This window comes from Ptychodera flava, chromosome 6 (genome assembly GCF_041260155.1).
Source record: "Ptychodera flava strain L36383 chromosome 6, AS_Pfla_20210202, whole genome shotgun sequence".
NCBI classification, from domain to species: Eukaryota; Metazoa; Hemichordata; class Enteropneusta; family Ptychoderidae; genus Ptychodera; species Ptychodera flava.
In genome coordinates, this window is record NC_091933.1 from 15,738,063 (window position 1) to 15,759,802 (window position 21,740).

A 21,740-nucleotide genomic window follows, 5' to 3' on the forward strand; every position below is an offset into this window, starting at 1 on the left:
TGTTGGTTTCAGGAAAGTGCATTGGCCCTCAAATCACAACTGAAAGACGTGAGACTTTCACACTAACAAACAACCTGTTATGACACTGACAGCTAAGGCTGGCTGTGAACAGATGGTAATTTCAACAGCACTTATGTTGCATTTCAGACATTGTGTACCTCATGCGACACTAGCCCTGACAATGAAAACTAACCAGCCTAAGGATATGGAGCGTGCTTAGCGATGTGAATTTCCCACACAACTGTAGGCAAGTGAGTGAAGCCATCAGTCACCTGGATGTATAGATCAAGGTGTGGAGGGAATACACAATACACACTATCAGTATTTAGAAACTCTCTACCTCAATTGTGCACTATCTTATCTTTAGTCTCAAGAATTTTAAACTGAGTCATTCTTCAGGATACCACTTAATGAATCTATGTGATCTTTGATCAGGCGCAAATCAATTTTCTATCTCAATCAGTTGTAACATCTTCCCACACATAGATTTCAAGTTGCTGACTAATGCTGGATATTTACCTACAATCCATGACTCAATAATATCCCCTCCCCCTAATATTTTTTGTTCTACCACACTTGTCTTGACATTCTCTGCCTTAATGTGCTTTTAGTATTACATATTATCTTTATCAATTGCGTATTGAAGGGGTTGTATATAAGATTTTCTTGAATGATACAATTATATAGTGGGATACAATGTTCATGTTAAAGCCATAATCATAGAATCCCCTGTTACCTAATCGAGCAGACAAGACTTGTGCCATGTTATGTTGAATGAGACTTGTCACAAACTCTGAGAACCACCCACTTTGCATGTCCATTTAGTTAGTGCCTGGCTAAGCATACCTGGGCTGAGGGTATTGTTCCAACTGTATCAACATTGACTATCAGAATTGTCTCACCTTAGGTCATTAAGCCAGCCATTCAGGAAGTAGCGTATTTACTGATCGGTTTAGTTGGATAGCAACACAAAATGATCCGCTGTTTGTTCACATGATTTTAAGGCACTCACCTTTGAACAGATCACTTCTGTGCGCACCATTTGGAAGGTCGTGTCCAGCCTCAATGTGACAGAACCCTCCCTGATAGCATCATAGAAAGATGGCCAACCTGTCAGAGAGATTATTTGAGGAAACAATTGATTAATCCTCTTTTGGGGAGTTAAGTCAAACAAAAGTAAAATCTAAATCTGATAGGGTGGCAGATGTTTAAGAAAGAGCTCTGAACTTCTTTCCGGTGTTTAATTTGTGCGATTGTAGGCTATGAAATTAAAAGGGTCATCAGTGGGTGTACTTGTCAATGTATTTGCTCATGTTGAACTTTTGTAAGTTTGCTGATACCCAGAGTATGTATTGTATCAATATTGAACTGGCACTACACACAATTGTCCAATAGCAAACAGTTAGACGTTTTAGTTAAAAGCCTGTCAGTTCATCACAATGAACTGTGGGGGCGCTATTTACAGTATGTTGAAATACACCATCTTCAAATGGGTATGGTGAGATGTTGAAAAACTTAATAAAGTCACTGGGACTCCCGACAGAGAATTTGCCAACATCAACACACAATCTCCTTAATGAAGTTCTGTGGTAAATGTCAAACAAAATGAATGAGAGAAGTATCCTCTCAAGTCAAAAAATGGTCAAAAAGTAACATTATAAGGTAGAACGCACCTCGGGGACAGACATTCGGACTCTCAAACTTTTACAATTCTCTTCTGGTATACAACATGAGGGGGTTCATTTTAAAGCTCTTGGTGAAAGAAACTTTCACCGGCTTAGTTTTTCGAAATTCGAAAATTTTCATTTTTCTCCATAGAGTTAACACGGAGATGGCGGCCATTTTGAATTTTCTAATATCGGTAAATCTTGAGTATTAAATTTGTTTCTCTAGTACCAAAATTTGCACGGTTACCCCCTATTTTTATTCTTGATTTTGAAGAGAATGATTGAAAGATTCCTTGAGGAAAGTTAGAGCAAAGTTTAAGTCTTTCACTTTTGAGGTGCATACTACCATAAGACTGAAAGATGTCTGGGATGATAAAGAGAATGACTGGCTTGAACAATGGGAAATATAATAATAGGGAAAATTAGGGAAGGCTTAGGTACAAAACAGACATAATACGTGAGGGAATATAATTTAACACTGAAAATGCAAAATTTCTGAATTCAACTCAAGCCTCCTGGAAATAATTGTCAGTTCAAATGTACAAATGAAGAAGCTGTCTTTGACTTTGACAACTATGATCTGATGAAGAGTGATGTCAAAACAAAAATCATTTTATTAGAAATTGGTTGATAAAAATTGTATGCATTCAAGGGTCAAATTAGCCAAAAGTGGATTGAGAATCTTACTCTCCAAAGATTACAAAACTTCTTTATTTAGGTGTTCATTTAATTCACAAGAATTGTAAGCAGCTTAGTGAATGCAAAAATGCATTTCTTATTTTGTCACTGAGAAAATAATACATTAACAACACCACAAATATCAAAAGATTGGCAACCGTAGGAATTGAAAATGACAACAATGCAATATTAGACATTTTTAATGTGAGAAGTTAAGTTACCCTGCAATGCAACTAAAATGTTATCTGGATGACATTGTACATTTCTTTATAAAACAGTGAAGAAAGTTAATGATTTTATGACCAAGATTTTAAGCCTTGTTAGACTTAACAGTGAATGATGTACATTGTATGCATTCCTATAATAATATTTCTTTATTGATATTTTTTCCTCTTGTCAAGTTAAATACAGCAGCTACTTTTTTTGTGTGAAAAAATCAGTCACTTTTGATGGGGGTTAAGGTTACCCTGCAATGCAACTCCAATGTTATCTTCATGGATGATATTGTACTTTTCTTTATAAGATAATGAAGAAAGTTTACAAGCCTTGTTAGACTTACCGGTGAATGATGTACCTTGTATGCATTCCTATAACATTTTTTTATCGATATAATCTTTCAAGTTCAATACTGTAGCTACTTTTTTCCGGCTTATCCAGTGCTTTCATTTGTTCACTTAACATATTTACATTTAGGTAGATTTGACTTTCATTGCTATTAATGTTGAAATAAATTTATCTTCCCAAAAATGTCTTCTTTTGTATAATGACTTGAATCATCAAATCTAGGAAGTAGTTGAAATCATTACAGATGGTATAAGGTTCACAACTTAACAGGATATTAACCCTTTCAGGCCTGACTTTCCTGACACTTACCAGAGCTACTTGTAGATATAGGGGTTTAGGCCTGAAAGGATATTAAGAAATCCCGCTGAGTTATTATTGGCAGTCACAAACTCATACCACTCTGCAAGATGATGACATCAAAATCTGTTCAATTTTTTTATTTACACATGACCCTGACAGTCATTTTCCTAAGGAGGGGCCATGAATGTGTGCAGTAAGGACAAACCTTTAGAGTAAAATAAATGTTGTCGATAAGAAAGTATAAGATTTTCATCAAGTCTTACAATAGGGCATTCATAGCCCTATAAAATTTGAAAAATTTGCTAATTTAACCAATAATGATAGATTTTCCTGGTGGGTTTTGGCAGATGTTCAATTTTATGTCCCTTCATTGAATGTATACTTCAGGTCTGAATTGACAACAGCCTGTTGCAGATTTAGCATCTTGAGAAGAAAATTGTACAATTTTTAAAAATTTACCAGCTTAAAATTTTGCTTGCATTACGGTGGTGCTGTGTCTCTTAGAAGATGATTCAAACTGTGAGAAATTGACTCTGGGAGACTAAAAAACAACTACTTCTGTCCTATCTTTGGCCACTAGATCCAATGATGATAAACGCTTGGAATCACAACATATCTGCAACTTGCAACATTATAGACCTTAGTGATTATACTATCTCAGACTGAGTTGATTAATTAGATCACAACTATCCCATGCAAGGATTCAATTAGTTGGCTAACTTGATACTTGATGATACTCGATTCATGGTCATGTCATCTATATTTACAACATTTATTTCTTGAACAGAAGTGAAATTTGAAGGTTTAATCTTTACAGCTGCAGTGAGCAAAATTGACTTTACGAGTGCTACATGCACAGCTCTTTTGACTTTGTATGGCAATATGATTAGTGAAGCTGACATGTTTCACATATGCTTAATATTATGTTATCCCACTATATTGGACAATATTTACGTTTTCCTGACAAGTTCGTATTTTGCCATCAGGTCACATTCGTTAAAACTTGTGCAGCACAATGTCTCATTTGGTTGAACATTTGAAGGCCCCTGAAATCACAGATATTGAAAATATAATTTTTATGGACTAAAGCTGTTGGTACAGAGCCCAATGGGTAGAAATACTTATGGTTTTGGCTTAATACCACTTTTCACTGAGTTGGCTGATGGGAAAGTGATACTGTCTGGCAGAAAAAGGTCAAACATTTGCATTTCCTTCACAGAATCTATGTAGAAATCAATGAAATCTCCAAAAGTTTATCTTCCATCTCTCTATAAATAAATATACATATATCCTCATTCATATTCTTCAAAAAATCTTAAATTACAGAATGTGTAATTTCTAACAGATCAGACAGTGTGTGATTTATGTACTGAAAATCCATATATGTTGAAATAAAGAGTTTCAAGGCCAGTGATTGACCGAGTACATCCTTGCAGTAGTATGCAAAAGGTGTTATCAACCAGAGATTGATTCAACCTCGGATAGGTCCCATAACTTGTTACAAGACAAAATGATTCTTCTGTTTAAAAGAATATCTATTCATGACTTTTTATTCTCTCAACCCTAGTTTTTTACTTCCTCTCATTAATAATGTTCGCTATGTATGTGGCATCCAAAACACATAAAGTACATTTGAAACATTTACAATAACATAATTTCTGATATTTTTGGATTGAAACTAAATAACTCAAAATCACTGAACAGAAAATTGTAGTACTTGTTTGAATGGTGTATTAATGTTGTTTGATAGAAATATATCTATGTACTAATATAGGGCCATAATACTGAACTTGAAACATATTATTTCTCAGTGTTCAAAACAACATATCTTTCTACAGCCCTTCATGTGCCAATTATTGTTTTTCACATGATAAAAGGATTACCAAGGGAAATTTGCCACCTTTCATGTCAAATTGAAACTGTAGACAAGTACATGGATGTACATTTGCTGCCAGATAATAATCATACAACATGTGTAGTTCAGGGGTTTCGTTAAAAGCCGGCCACCGGCCATATGGCCGGCTGTAAGGCGATCACGGCCGCCTGTAATTACCTGAAAATCATGTAAATTGTTCTGCCGCTTACAGGAATGAATAGCTGGTAACAAACGGCATATCGGCAAAAGTTTACAATGATCTGTATCCTTAATGCTGAATTACTTGTTTTCAACACTTTTGCGGGGTTTTCAGTGAAAATGTTGTGTTCATTCATTCGTTCGCATTTGTCGATCACGCTATGCCTCGCTAAGCTATTACAGATGTAGGTACGGTACCGCACGGAATACGTCCAACGTACACAGGGTGGTTTGAGGTTAGGGGTCATTGAGCGTGTGCAGTAACGCAACATTGCGACGGTCATGAGATGTGGGTGAACTGTGAAGTGATTTAGTTGAGTCGAAATGGAGAAATACAGACGGGTTGATGAGGAAAGGTACAGCCGATGGCAATTTCTCAGATCATATTGATACTTTTGCGGCGTTTTTATGAATATTTATTGGGAAATGTTTCTTCTGAATGCATCAGCAATCGCCCCTACCGCGATCCATGGCCGTGGATTGTAAAATGTAAACAACACCTTGGCATGGTAGTCGACGTTTGTTCTCGGATTTTAATGATTTTCTTTACGTTTGACTTAATTGCCTTAACTCTGTGGGCGTATAAATATCAAGACTGAATAAATTGAAGGTGTAAACTTTAGCAGACTGTGACGTTTAGCGGTAGGCTGTAGCACAGTCGTCACACACAGCAATGCAGGAAGTCGAGAAATGGAATAAGCGGCCATGGCTGCTATAGCCTGCACCTATCGCTTTCCTGCAACAAAAGCCGCAATAATTCATTCAATAAACCAGCATTGATGGCTTCCAATACATCTCTGAATTCATACCTTGTATGCTTTTTGTGTTGAAGACGATGCATTTTTGAGTGTGGTTTCCAAAAAACGAACACTTTCATAAAACGAACACTTTTTTACAACAGCTGCCGTTGATGATTTGAAAGTAGATCCAGGCTATCTAATGTTGGTCCCTGATCGTTTGAAACATGTAAATAAAGTAGAAATGCCGAGCGACTGGGGGCTAGTGTACTAAGGTTAAAGTCAAAATTCATAAAAATTTCATTCTGTTCTACCAACAATCATTGGAAATGACTATTTTCAGTGGTGAACTATAGAGGCAAACTGCATCCTAAATTGTACAAGTGAGATTACAATAGCTGCTAAAGTTCTTTGGCTGGATGCAGATTCCTTTGTAGATCATCAGATCATAATAAACATATTTCTGTAAGCAATTCTTGAAATAAAAAATGTAACTAACCATTTATGGTTCATGAACTGTTTTGTCCAGTTTTTTAAAAGGCAATTTGGAACCGTGTATTGGTGGGCGGGGAGGGGGGGGGGGGTGTTCGTGTCGTATGACCAAACATCCACATGTTTTGCGGTTGATATGGCTTGGCCCCCTGTAATTTTCATATGGTCCCCTGTTTCAAAACTTAGTGAAACCCCTGGAAGTTGGACTCATCCAGCAAGACCATTCAAAACACTGAGATTGCTATGAATGTTTGAAGTAAAAAAAATCTGGTACACAGTAGATCAAGTTTGATGCGTCTCTAGACAGATGATCACTGATGGCATCTGTGACATCAGTCTGTAGTTTGTGACCACTTCCTATTTTGGCTTACAGATTATTATATATAGGGCAGGATGCGCATACCCATATGAAATACCTGACAATATCACTCCTTAATCGTTTTACTTGGAGGTTCATGTGTGATTCTTTCACAACTCTGACTGTGTGACTGTACCAGTACTAACATTCATTGCCTGTGCTGTGCTGTGCTGTGCTGTGCTGTATACTTTACTATGCTGCATTTGTTATATACAATGACCATGTAATGCAACTTTTTTGACCTATGATTTTTAGATTGCGGCTGGGTATGATTGCTGTTGATTTATTTTATTTGATGATCAAGGTATAAGTACAACACGTAGGTATCTAGTCATACAAAACATATTGTGACAAGACTTGGAGTGTATCAGATGTGTTCATTTTAGCTCCCATAAGCTTCTGCAATGATAACACCTTAGTTCTATGTAAATTTGACATTTTTTGGATGACCATTTTAACATTATAGTTGCTCTCTGGCATTTACTATTGATAAAATGTTGATACTATTGATGCATCATTCACTCTTAATATGTGAATCCAAGAATTAAAATGGATTACAGTACAAAACACTGTCAATAAATTTCCACAAAACTGTGTGCATTCCTTTGCATGCATTCATCCACATTTGTGTATTGATACTATTATGACATGACTTCTTCAGCGATTATTCACAGTTTGCCTATTATCACAATATTGTTCATCAATAACTCAAGGAAAAATATTCCCACTTTAAAAACAAATGATTCATGGCTGTGAAAGCTAATCTGCATTGGAGACAAGATTTCATTTTGCACCTGCATACCGTAATATTCTTACCTGAATTCGACTGAAATTTTTCCTTGGTTCTGAAAACAAGTAAATTAACATTCCAATATAAGATAGATTTCACTTAATCACTATTTGGAATGCATTTATTATTATTTCCGAACAGAAGCTTATTTTTGAATACTTGAACATTTTGAAATTTCATTATACAACATGACCTAAAAAGAAAACATAAATGGAAGAAACAACTGGTCACTTTAATACGGATATTCAGGTTTTCCTCTGTCAGTACTCAAGGTTATACACAGATTTTACATTATATACATGTTTTTGTGAAACCTACATGCTTTGAGCTACAGCTGTGTACCTTTGGGAGTTTTTTGTGACCTGTTGATGATGTATACATCGATGCATAACATTTGCATTGTGTCCTAGAAAACATTAATATCAACACATGTTGTCTCTTACACTGCCAGAGTTCAATATCATCACAATATTTATTACTCTATCAAAACACATCCCAGTGGCCTTAACAATCCAAGGCAAGAGGAGGAATGATCATCATTTTAGTGTTCCCAACAAGTGTTAACTTTTTGTTGCTGTATCTGTGCAAAGATCTAAGGTAACCTGAGTGATACACTTTTTTACTGTTTTCTATGAAATTATGAATCAAATCCTACATAGCCATGATAACAGATGGCCCTGTAACATGGATCATCAAAACTTCTTCAGAGGCTTTGAGCTCATTCATCCATAACATATCATCCATTATCAGAATCATCACCAGATTTCCTGGTTGTTATCATTTCAAATCTGGGTAGTTTTTCTTGAACACCATTAAAAATATTATCATTAGGGCCGTAAATATTATCAAATGTGAGACAGAACCACCTGTTTCATTCATGTCTATAGCATGAAATATCTTCATTAATTCTACATTGTGACTATTATATCAACACTTTGAAACTTACGTGAAGAGTTCATTACCACACACAACACAGGTAAATATCCCGTCTGCATTCACTTTCACGTACTCACCACTGAAGGGTCTGCAAAACCATGAACAGAAAATAACAAAGATAGCGTCAATGACACTGTAGCTCCCATCCTGGACTATTTAGTGTTTGTTCTCTGGTCAGATATTTGAACATGTGTGAAAGGGATAAAGTGCATGAAGTGAAAATACTTAAAATGTAATGTACTGGAGACAGTGAAATATGTTTAATGTATTTATTCAGAATATAAAATGGAAAAAATACAGAATTAGATATATCGAATACTGTGATACAACAATTAACTCAACAAGTCATTTACAATGACATAGTCCCCACTTGCAATAGGAGTATTAGTCTTGATGGGGCAGGAAAATGTGGTCATTAAGAAGTATCACTGGAGTATATATGTTGAGATCTATGGGCACATAGGTCTATGTCGTTGTTCCCAATTTGAAACACATGAGGCATGTCTAAGTTATGGTTCTAAATCGGGAAAAAAGATCAGACCTCTAGCAGTATTGGCCAGCCAAGAAATACATATGCGCATTATAATGACGTACAAGATGTGACATCTTAAGGTCTAATATCCTATCAAAATTGGAGGGTATAGAATTTGTGGTTACTGAGATATGCATATATATGTATAATCAAGGTCAAAGGTCATCGAGGTCACATGACATTTTGAAAAAAAAAATTATATTGCTAATTATCCCTATATGCCAAAAATCAGATCTCTAGCTCTATTCGCTTGCCCAGAATTAGATGTGTACATAATTAATGAGGTAAAGCGTGTGTTGTCATAAGGTCTCCTATCCTACTAAATACAAAGGACATAGCACTTATGGTTACTTATTTATTGACATAAACATATATTTTAGGTAAAAGGTCATCGAGGTCACATGACATTTGGTCAAAAGATTTCTCTCCTATAGTTATCCCTGTATACCAAAAATCAGACATCCAGCTCTATTGGCTTGCTCAGAATGAGATATGTGCATAATTGTTGAGGTACAGTATGTGGTGTCATACGGTGTCCAATCATACCAAATATGAAGGGTGTAGCACTTGTGGTTACTGAGTTATGGACAAATATGTATATTTGAGGTCAAAGGTCACCAAGGTCACGTGACATTTTGTCAAAAAAATTGTATTGCTAAGTTATCCCTATATACCAAAAATCCGACCTCTAGCTCTATTGGCTCGCTCAAAATTAGATATGCACATAATTAATGAGGTACAATATGTGGCGTCATAAGGTGTCCCATCATACCATACATGAAGGGTGTAGCACTTGTGGTTACTGAGTTATGGACAAATATGTATATTTGAGGTCAAAGATCACCGAGGTCACGTGACATTTTGTCAAAAAAATTGTATTGCTAAGTTATCCCTATATACCAAAAATCAGACCTCTAGCTCTCTTGGCTTGCTCAAAATTAGATATGCGCATAATAAATGAAGTACAATATGTGGCGTCATAAGGTGTCCCATCATACCATACATGAAGGCTGTAGCACTTGTGGTTACTGAGTTATGGACAAATATGTATATTTGAGGTCAAAGGTCACCAAGGTCCCGTGACATTTTGTCAAAAAATTGTATTGCTAAGTTATCCCTATATACCAAAAATCAGACCTCTAGCTCTATTGGCTCGCTCAAAATTAGATATGTGCATAATTAATGAGGTACAATATGTGGCGTCATAAAGGTGTCCCATCATACCATATATGAAGGGTGGTAGCACTCGTGGTTACTGAGTTATGGACAAATATGTATATTTGAGATCAAAGGTCATCAAGGTCACATGACATTTTGTCAAATATCCGAGATGTCTACGTGAACGGATGGACTCACGGATGGACGAACAGACGGACATGACCCAATCTATAAGCCCACTGGACTTCTGGACTTCATCCATGGGGACTAAAAATTGTGTCACTGCATCCTTTTTGCAATATGAATACGATGAGAAACTAAATTTTTATTTTTCGTGGCCTTATACATGGGAGTCTATGGAGATCTGCCTAATACATGGGAGTCTATGGACGTGTAAACTAAAAATATGCAAATTTCACCACGATTTGCCCAAATTTGGGAAAGGTCATTCCTATGCACTTCCATACCAAGTTTCAAATCAATCGGACTTGTGGTTTCAGAGAAGAAGATTTTTTGACCAAAAATGGGAGAAAATTACAAAAAAATTCATGAAAAATAGCAAGTCCAAGATACTGACCCAAGATGTGCACAATCATTTCATGTCAGCCCAAAGTACTTACATGCCAATTTTTCATGTAATCTGCTCAGTGGTTATTGAGTTTTTTCAATTTTGACTGTTTTTACATTTTTTCACTTAATTTGCATATTTTTGGCAATGACAACTTCATTTGAACAAAATCTCATCTACAGCCCATCATCCATGTACACACCAAATATCAAGATGAAATGTACGGCGGTTTTGGAGTTTTTGATGTTGACGGACAGACATACAGACATACAGACATACAGACACACAGACATACAGACATACAGACATACATACATACAGACATTTCCCTAGCCTATAAGAATAGCTTCCATTGCCATATATACATATGGCTATGGGAGCTAAAAAGGTATCATCATGTCACAGCTAGCATCTTAACAATAATAATAATATTCCAGTAATTAGCAACACTACACATGTAATACTGATGCCAATATCTACAAACTATAATATCACTGTGATTTTTCGATTATATATATTAAATAATTTCCAGATAGTAACAATTGATGTGGATCACTCGATGTTGAGTGATTATCAATTGGAGATCAACTGGTAAAATGTCAAATAGTCACAAAATTTATGTCTAGATATGCATAGTTGATACTGAGAGACCCACATAGTTACATGTGTGTGCATATTATATTCTTTGCAACAATGGTGGATCTATATCTCACATAAGACTTTCTGATTTCTATTTGTTTCTTCACTGAGACTTCAAAGCAACAAAGTGACAGTCTTGATTGTATCTGTACACAGCAGTGTTCTTGATTTTTATGGTAACCCACTTTATTTCAAACTCTCAATAACAGCTTTTCATAATTTGAATGAGTTTTTTTCAACAGGGTAATTAATGAGTGATATCATGAATCACTTAAAAATACAGGTCATCCTTGCTAGACAAAGCTTCAATAAATTCCACTCTTTACCATACTAATATACAACAATTACATACATACACTGAAGAGGTGGTTTCATGCAACTGTTGTCACTGAGACAACACAATAAAATATCAGAATCCTCTGTTCATATGAAATGTCGACTTGTACATATATACATAAATAGGATGTACAACTGACAAAAATAAAACTTCTCCATATGCCCTCTATAATATTCTCATATAGTTTTCCTCTGCTTTTGCCCATTCTTTTGTCTGACACTGTTAGCAATTCCATTCTTCTTTCATGCATTGCTGCTGAAATGTTCATACCTGTCATGATACAATGAGGACAACATGACAGTGATACCCTTTGAACTGTAATATGACATTTACTTTCAGCACTGCAAGGTATACATTTCAGTGATCAATATCAATTTTAAAATAGCAGCTGAGTTGGTATACTCCGAAGTATCAGATTACTTCAGTTTGCACTGAGCGAGAAAAAACATTTAAGCTAATCAAAGCAATAGTGATGAGTAACATATTCTGTAGAACTTGTTTTGAGTGCAGAGGACTGTTTTCACCCGAATAATCTATAATTCACACACATATGACATAAACATACGTAAAGTATGTAGTATGTACATTAGCTGGTAGTTAACTCAGGTCAGCATGCAGATAATCATATATGTGATTACGGGTATATGTCCTGTGTAACTCCATCATAATGCTACTCTTTTCTTTTTAACATTGAAGAATTTTTCAGAAGATAAGTAAGAAATAATTAAATCATTACATCTAACTGCAGTATTTAAAATACTTACTTGTGTCCAATACTACTAATACCCAGTATTAGTATTTTACAATTAATAAATATTTGAGATGGCGAAAACATGAGTTCTGGCAATATTACAACGGGGGAAGTTGCAAATCAATCTCACTGTTATGTTTTATATATTACATTATTTTTATTTTGGTTGAAGGTTTCACAATTTATGAGAAATAAGAAGATACCTAAAATTATAAAAGCAAGCATTTATGATATCATAAAAAAACACCCTGGACAGATATTGTAATTGGAACCTGGAAAATGTGTATTGGGAATTATCAGCTAAAATGTATGCAATTGTTGGTGGTTATAAAATAGTTGACCATGATGGTGATTATTATAACAACCTGTTTTAATACTTTTATTTATTAAATTAATTAATCCTCTTTCTACCAATACCAGCTTCATAGACAAACCACAGAAATAAATACAACTTGGGAGAAAGAGGATTAAGCTGCAACAGGATTAAATATATTAATGCAAGGAAAAATCTTTTTTTCGATGCAGTGGTTGATCTTACGAAAACTATTACATGGTACATTTGAAATTGATTCAAATCATGCAGAAGTGGTCAGCAGCCTGTAGCAAACAGTGGCTTATTGCTAAACCACAGGAAGTTGTTAAGGGTTATACGGGGAATGACTTTATTGCCTTTTTATATGACTTCATAAGCTGAATATAATTACTGGTAAATCTACTCTAGGACAAAAGGTTACAAGACCATCATAATGATTCTTAGCTAGAATTACCATTATTATAAAAAGTGGAAAATAACTTGATGACTGCCTTCCCATGGCAGGTAAATTTTCAGTAGGACAGATAAATTTTTATGTTTGCCTGCACACTCAATGGGAAGGACAGGTGGGAAAATTCCCAATTTTCCATTTTCTGAGATAAAAGGGTGACATATACTGGGAATGCAGTATGCAAGACATAATTATCACTGTGGGTACTATTTTTATCAGACAGGCAAGTTACATTCCTACAACTTCTGCAAGTCTGGTTGTTAATTTCAACAAATTTCCAACATGCGTCCACCTCAGATTATTTAATTACATCATAACACATCACTGCTTGCCTTGGCAACAGTATACAATATCTGCATTGATGTCCCATCAATTACATACAGCTGTGCAAAGCAACAGGTGTTGAACAGAAACCACCTATATCCTCATTACAATGATGAAAAAAGTCGTCCAAACATACTGGTAGTACCAGTATCTCAATGAAGAATGTCAAATGCGAAAGACAGTGTGTTTTGCAAACATATTGGCTGTTAAATATTAACTGCCTGCCCAAATTTTCTTCGATTGATAAACATGAATGGATAGCACCTGTAAACAGACACATTTAAAGAAACATATGACATCAATGGATAGAAAGTAACAATTGCATGTCCTTGTGAAAAATACCATACCGATGCAAGGATTACATGTGTGCGGGTACCAGTAGGTAATGGCCGGAAGTGTTTAAGAGAGTGCAATTTTACAAAACCCATGACTGATTTTACGAAACATGGATTTGTTTTGTTGATGACTATCCCATCTATGGTAGTTGTTGAAATCAGCCTTTTTTTCACTTCACTGTTCAGCCAAGCGAAGTAATCATGATGATGATTTATGTGGCAAAGGCGATTTCTTACCTTTCTGTCCCATGTTCCTGGGTTACATAGTATTGCATCGGAGTGAGTTTGTGTTTTAACTCAGCCTTCTTGTGGTAGGACATACCACTCTGTTCTTGGTTGGCCTCCTTGTCTGAAATGAAGGAAACAAGAAAGACTTTGTAAGTCTTCATTTACTTCCTGGATAAATTAGTTTTTTCAATTACTGCAGTTTTCTGTTGAGTTGCCAAACTTTACCCAGGCAGATAGTGTTCATACAGTTAAAGTAAACAGACCATTACACTACACTGCATACTGAGAACAATCACCTGATACATTAGAATGTATGGTTACTACAATGACCTAAAGGTATACATTCATTTTAAAGGATAGGTTAGGTTACTGCAATTCCTATAATCACAATCATTGACAGGATACAAGTGTGCTAAACATACAAGAACTCATTCTTCAAGAAGCCACAAAACAATCTCTGACTTCAACGACGAAACAACTGACCTGGCTACATTTACCTAGATACAACAACTGTGTCAATAAACTTGACATAACCATAAATTGTTTTGTTGGGACAGGTATATTGTTTAACAGTTTCAGTGACTTGAGAAATGTATTTGCTGAATTAAATTAATGGGTGATACCACTACGGGCATTTTGTTGTACAGAACTGAGTTATCAACATACATTTATTATTTTGTAATGTTCTAGGTAAATACTAAAGGCATTTCATGAGATCATGTTGATGATTTATCAATACAGTGTTTTTTTTATTTTATACAGATTATTTTGACATGATTCCATGATCTAACATACCAAATATTTAACCAAATGAGTCACAAACAGGCAATAATTATGTGAAGTAAAACTTCTGGTGTCATCATGACAACAGATTTACGTTGTTAAACTTTAGTACGCAAGGAGAATATTGCTATCTTTTTTATATTTGTCTTCAGTTATTTACCTGTTTCATACAGAGTATTCTTTTAATACTTTGGTCTATTGATTACCCTTGTATGATAGCATAATAGTACCATTTTTTGGCCTTCGGAGTATGGTTGAAGGCCAAAAGACAGAGATGAGATGAGATATTAGACTATGTGTGATTTTGCCAAGGATTTTCATACACATTCAAATTTTTTTTAAACAAACATTAAAATTAGCCTTTGTTATATTTTTTATTTTCCAGATTAAATTAGCAGCTACTCTGTATTGTATGTCCTTAGAATGGCAATGTATTGACAAACCTATAATTTCACGTGTCAGCTTATAAATATTTTGCTTTGAGTGATTACAGGTTTAAATTATTTTGACATCATAATGAACATATGTAAAATTGACTGTTTCTGCTAATGATAATTGCCCACAATGTTTTAAAGGTCATGTTCATTTCTCAGCTTGATCCTTATCACTTTTTTAGAAGTATTAAAGTCTGAAATTCAACAAAACTTTGGGAACATTTACATACAAATTTTGATGATCTACTTCCATAAAAAATTATCTAAATCACAGAAAACCTAAAAATCTTTCAAATGCTGGGCCATTCACCATGCTGTACAGTCAGCAAAAGAAAACTTCCATATTGGACTGTAACATGTTGAGAGATAAATGACAAGAATACCACAAGTAACAGCACTTACAGTAACTCAGTAACAGTAACAGTAACTCAAAGGCTTATTTTGCCTTTTACCGATTAAATAGTGGAGATGAGAGTTGAATACCATGGTAGATACTTACTGATAATCAAGCTAACAAAAGATTATTCCTTTCTCTCTATGGTTGAACAGACAATTCTTGAAATCTATGAAGTGAAACAAAGCCTGAGCTTACAAGAGCAGTAAGTCATTTCCAACAAGTAAGGAAGATTTAAAATCAAACTGTTCCAAATAAGTACCCTTTCCACATCAGACATTTTTGACAGTGTTTACATATTATATTGTTCTTTATTCTGTCTTTCTGTTAAATGTTTCTATGGTTTCAAACTCATTTCAGATTTTACAGGCATTCTGTTTGTTATACAAAAGCAATCAAACTACATATTATCAGAAATGTCATGGTGGTTCCAAAAATATTTACTAGGTATTTGTTATAACCTTTGCATAAATCACCATTGTTGTAATAATCATCATCATTATTCTTATCATTTTTAGTGCAGACATTATTACAAAATTTTCCCCATGGTTACTCTAAGCATGCCACTACTAAATTATGATTGTTTAGAATATAAATATGATATTCACTGATTCAAAAATGGTGGTAAGGAGGAATGTATTTACTTGCCATGCCTCACTGACTGTTGTCTTATATGTATTGACTTTTTAAGGTATTAAAAGTAACAATGGGTATAAAAACAGCTCATATTTTCTTCCTAAGACTATCAGTGGTACAGTGGTACCTATTTCTCAAGTTTCTGGGTCACTGACTTATTGACTCAATTGGATTAATCCCTTGCTTGAGTCAACTCATTAGTAACTTAGTTATGTTTGCATACAGATTATAATACTGAATGCCCAGTTGATAACAGGTAGCCAAGCAGCAAATACAGTAAAGTGCAGGGATAGGAGTACAGTTAGTGACAACTTCCCTATTGTCCAAAGTGACAGAACACATTAACTTGGCACAAATTAGTCCATGAAGATTAAAGTGAACTTCTGTCATTTCCTATGGCTCACTATTAGACCATCAACTATGGCAATGAAAGTGTGCGAAGTTTAACACTTCTACTCTGCAAAGACCATGGTAGGTTATGGAGCTAAAAAGGCACAATCACTTTCTCATCTGCCATACTTCGTCTCTTAGAAGTTGTCAATTGTGCTTATCAATTATGTCTGTCCTTTATAAGGGAAGCCAAACATTTGCCTAACATTTTTTAAATGTGACTGTTTACTTTTTTAACAAATATTTCTTTGTAATTGAAGTAATGAAATGCAGATCTAGTGGAAATGTCCTTATGCCATAGGTTTACGGCAATTTTAAGTTATGACCAATGTGCAGTATCGCACAACTCTAATGCAGCGAGCTATTTCAGTTAAATTATGATGTATTAAAGTTTTTTTGAGGATATTGATATACATTTACACATTTCATAAATATTCTCTGCCATACCCACATATGATCTCTTAATGTATGGTCAATACCTGTACAGTTTTTGTACTGATGTCATAGTACTCAACTGAACAGTAGCACCATTATCTTATCTGCCATCATGCTATTGTAGTACCACAGGTCAATAGAACAAATAGCCTCAAGAAGAACGTTTTATCATTTTAAATTTGCTATGTTTATTTGCACCATAATATTATTACGCTTTGATTATGGTAAATACCACTAAGAATTTGTATATATTTCCTGTAAATATAAGCTACCAGTAAAACCAGTCAGAACGGACTTGTCATCTAAAGCCAAGTCTACTACTCAGGTTTTACTCTCATAAAATGGTATTATTGTGATGAGATGTTTACTGGCCATTTCAAATGACGTGCACTAGTAATATAACACGACCATGTCATAATTTCGTTGTTGTATCAGCCTCACTGCATATTTGGCAAATATTTGACTTCCTGCTACAGCCCACGACTTTCCCCTGTGGGGAAAGTTGTGAGCTGCAGAAAATAATTGACTATCTGCCATCCTTTCCTATCTCCATGTGGCCCTGGAGCCGTGAGATTTATTTTTTTTTCGTGTTGGTTGTTGTTGCGCTGGAGGTAACAAGTCTCCATCAGTCAATGTGTAAACACAACTCGCGCTCGTGAGCTCACATCGTCGTACACATGATACGGGTAACAGTACTGTACTTCACTGTAAACTATCGTGTCCTACATGTGTAATATTCCTGTAGTATTCTGTCTATACAGAAGAAATAGTATGGTCTCTATAATCTACCAGGTATCAACACATTTGCCTTACCAAAGCTTATAGGGGATATTGGCTAAATCTGTAGGAGGAAACCTTGTGGTGACCGAAATATTCTGACACCCGATGAAATGACAGGATGCTTCCTTCCGTCCCTCTAAATTATTATTTTCGGTCGACAGCCAAATCACTGATTTTCACTGTAGAACAATCGCAACATTGACGTCGATACTGGCGTTGGTGTCCCGTTTCCCTTTTACATTACTATAACCGACAAACCGATAAAGATCACATACCTTTGTTGCTGTCCGTGTTGGAAAGTGAAAGTGAAGCTAAAATGAAAATGCCACAAATTTCAATGCAGACGACTATTCGAGTCATCTGAGCTGACATGACATCCGGGTATTCATGTCCTACGAACTCTCGCATTTTGCGAGACATTTTGCAAAACGAGAAAAGCGATTTCACTCTTCAACTTGAGAGCCCGGGTACGGCGGCCGCGGGTGCGCCTAAATACACGGTGAACGCCACGCCACGGGCGCTCCGATCATCGCTTCGCGAAGCCCCTATGATACAATAATACGTGTTGTACATGTATCATAGGGGCTTCGCGAATCGCCTGTGACTGGCTACAGATCGCGAGCAAACTGCGTAAGGGACTGGTCAGTTTCTTCAGCCGGGGGGGGCGGTGGATTTTTTTTTTGCCGACGTCAAAAAGTGGCTGACCCCCCCATTCCAAATGTTGAAAACAGGGTGACCCCCCTATTCAAAATTTCGAAAACAGGGTGACCCCCCCGCGCGCGACATAGGTAAAACAAAAGGTGGACATATATATATTTATATATATATATATATATATATATATATATATATATATATATTATATTTTACGTTTTACATATATTTTAAATAGTCATTCTATGTTTTAATGAAATTGTTGACATGTCAGTTGTAAGATAGGAATTTCAAAGTGTCAATCTTAAAGTTTGAATACAGTACATTTTGAATGAGCTGTATTTTGAATGAGCTGTGAATGTATTTCACACTTTCTATGCTCTTTAACCAGATGTCCTAAACTGTTGTACAGAAATGGATGTCAATCATTAATATCAAAGAGGAAAAAGCAGTGAATCAAAAACTTTGATGGGTGTTAAGACTTGCCAACTATCCAATTAAATCTCCTGAGGAGCCATAGAGAGCTTTTGTAGCCAAATCTGATGTGTACAGTGTCTGAGAGGACCTTTGAAACCATTAAAGCACAGCTAATAATGACAAAAACTGCCCTTTTTACCTGTTATTTTGTTCATAAAAAAGCATCTTTCTACAGAAAACCTGAGACACAAAGGAAAATAATTTCATCAATGAGAAGGAAAGATATCCTGTCATGTTTCTATCTCTAAAATAAGTCACTGTATCAAATAAATATTGTGAAATAATAGTGCATGTTGCTTTCTCATACTGAATTCTCATAGAGAGAACAGAAAAGTATCAGGAATTTGTCATGCTTTTCATATGAACTTCAGATTTCATAATGGTACACTTTCACTTAGCAAACATCAAGATATCTCTGGCATATATCTCTGATTTATTAAAGTATGGCGCCCAAAGGGCACGCCGAAAAATATGAAACATCCTGATATCTCTTATGTATATGCCTTGTATATTAAAGTTATGCACCTGAAGGCCATGCTGAAAATGTCTGATATATTAAAGTAATGAGCTTGAAGAGCACGCTGAAAAATATTGAACATACAGATATCTCTGATGTATGTATGCTTGATATGTTAAAGTTGGGCGTGCTGAAAAATGTGACTGATTATTAAAGTTACGCGCCCAAAGGGCGCGCCGAAAAATACAACTGAATGATGAAATTTGTGGCTGACACTAGCATTTTAGGCAATGATGAGCCTGTGTCAAAATTCAAAAACACACTGACCCCCCTATTGGGCATTTCAAAAACATGGTGACCCCCCCTATCACCAAAGTCAAAAACAGGGTGACCCCCTCCCCCATGAATCCACCGCCCCCCAGGCTGAAGAAACTGACCAGTCCCTAAGGGAGCATCCAGCTATTATAGCCAGGGTGGGAGGACAAATTCTTCTTGCGACTCTGTCAGAATAAGCTTATAAACAGGACATCCTCCTCTTTAGAAGATGAATAAATTTTGATGTGTCAATATTTTTGTTCTTTGTGTAAAGCTACAGCAACTCTATCTTGTGAAGTTTTTTTCACTGAGTGTTTTTGTTCCAGGTATCAACTACAACCTCGTTGGCTAGGTCTACTTCCTATAGCATTTTGTAATACTTGTCAGTGTGTAATCTGCATTAATCGTTATTGTTGAAAATAAATTGAAGTCAGGACCTTCCATTTGACTATCAACACTAACAACGCAGGACACAGGTATACGGCCAATGTCAACAAGCTGAGTACTGGATATTTCAATATGCAGTGGGAAGTACACTTATAAATCAATGTTCAAAAGTTACAGTTACTAGGCCTTTAAGCTATATGTATATGTTGCAATGAGCATTATTTGTTGTGGAATAACAGTCTGCGGATATATATATATATATATATATTAAACGCTTATTTTAATCTAGAATAAATGAAATTGCCAAACATAAAATGGCTGCTACCTGTGTACACATATATTTGTTTTATATTGAATAGAGCATCATAAGTTTATGTTTAGCCTAGTATGGACGCATTCATCAGCACGCCTGCATGACATAGTTCTCAAAATACATCATGAGATTCAAATAATATGGACTGACTTTAGAGAATGAAAACACACTGGGAATCACCTATATTTCGTGGAATCTTTTTGTACACTGAAACAAGGCTTTTGACAGGGTGCGAATTTTCGAAAATCAAGACCCCCCCCCAATGCTGCTTGAAAAAAAGCATGAAATCCCGCCCCTTGCAGTTTTTCAATTTCAGGTGACCCCCTCTGGATTTTGCCACCCAAGCTATAATAACTGAACGCTCCCTAAGAACTTTAAACAGTAGATTGCGGGGTCTAGCACTCTTTCCCATTCTCCCTAGCCCTATACATTTGTGCCAAGAGAATAGAATAAAAGACTCTTCATTGAACTGTATACCAATCTAGCATATTAGCGAATACAACAAAGGCATTTCAGAAATCAAAATTCTTGAATGTACATTAGAACACTAGGAATGTAACGTTTTCTTTTAAAGCAGCAGTGAATAAACTTTGACACAAATACCTAACCGAATCATTGTGTTCTATTAGTTAAATAAATGTTTCTGTTAAATTGTGTTGTTTAGGTAATCCAAATATGTATTTTTCTAACGAATATAATGGACATTGGAATAGAAAATTTATTTCGTCTACTATTTATTGTTTAGGCAACGTTGACAAATACATTTTTCATTCCCAATTTACTATGTCTTCCTGTTTCGATGTTACTCTGATGTGCGCTGAGACGAAAGGGTGTTAGAGAAGCCCTTGTGTACGGATTGAATGTTGTTCCGATGTGTTCTTAGTTTGTTTTCCATGTTACCCGGTTTGTTATTATTAAATGTTTCATGAATTTCACGCCCGAAGTTATTTTCCATTTTGAGATATGTCAAGTAGGCCTATAGCCTATTTGTTGATTTTCCTAGATCATGACCAAAATTGGAAAAGTAGTACCCCTTCCCCGAAATAACACTCA

General features: G+C 35.5%; 1 protein-coding gene across 2 annotated transcripts in view; it reads right to left on the reverse strand.

Moving 5' to 3' along the window:
* The window catches only part of LOC139134961 (peptide methionine sulfoxide reductase MsrB-like), a 69,624-nt gene extending 51,045 nt beyond the window's left edge, over window positions 1–18,579 (reverse strand). The window contains exons 1-5 of one of the 2 annotated variants that reach the window (XM_070702078.1): window positions 18,360–18,565; window positions 14,242–14,353; window positions 8,607–8,684; window positions 7,687–7,715; window positions 1,013–1,110 (exon numbers count right to left, since the gene is read on the reverse strand). In XM_070702078.1, coding sequence (XP_070558179.1) covers window positions 1,013–1,110; window positions 7,687–7,715; window positions 8,607–8,684; window positions 14,242–14,353; window positions 18,360–18,504 — 462 coding nt within the window. In that variant the 5' untranslated portion in view covers window positions 18,505–18,565. Of the gene's footprint in view, window positions 1–1,012; window positions 1,111–7,686; window positions 7,716–8,606; window positions 8,685–14,241; window positions 14,354–18,359 lie in introns of both variants that reach the window. The other variant, XM_070702079.1, reaches the window with a different exon arrangement.
* Between the last annotated feature and the right edge of the window lie 3,161 nt (window positions 18,580–21,740).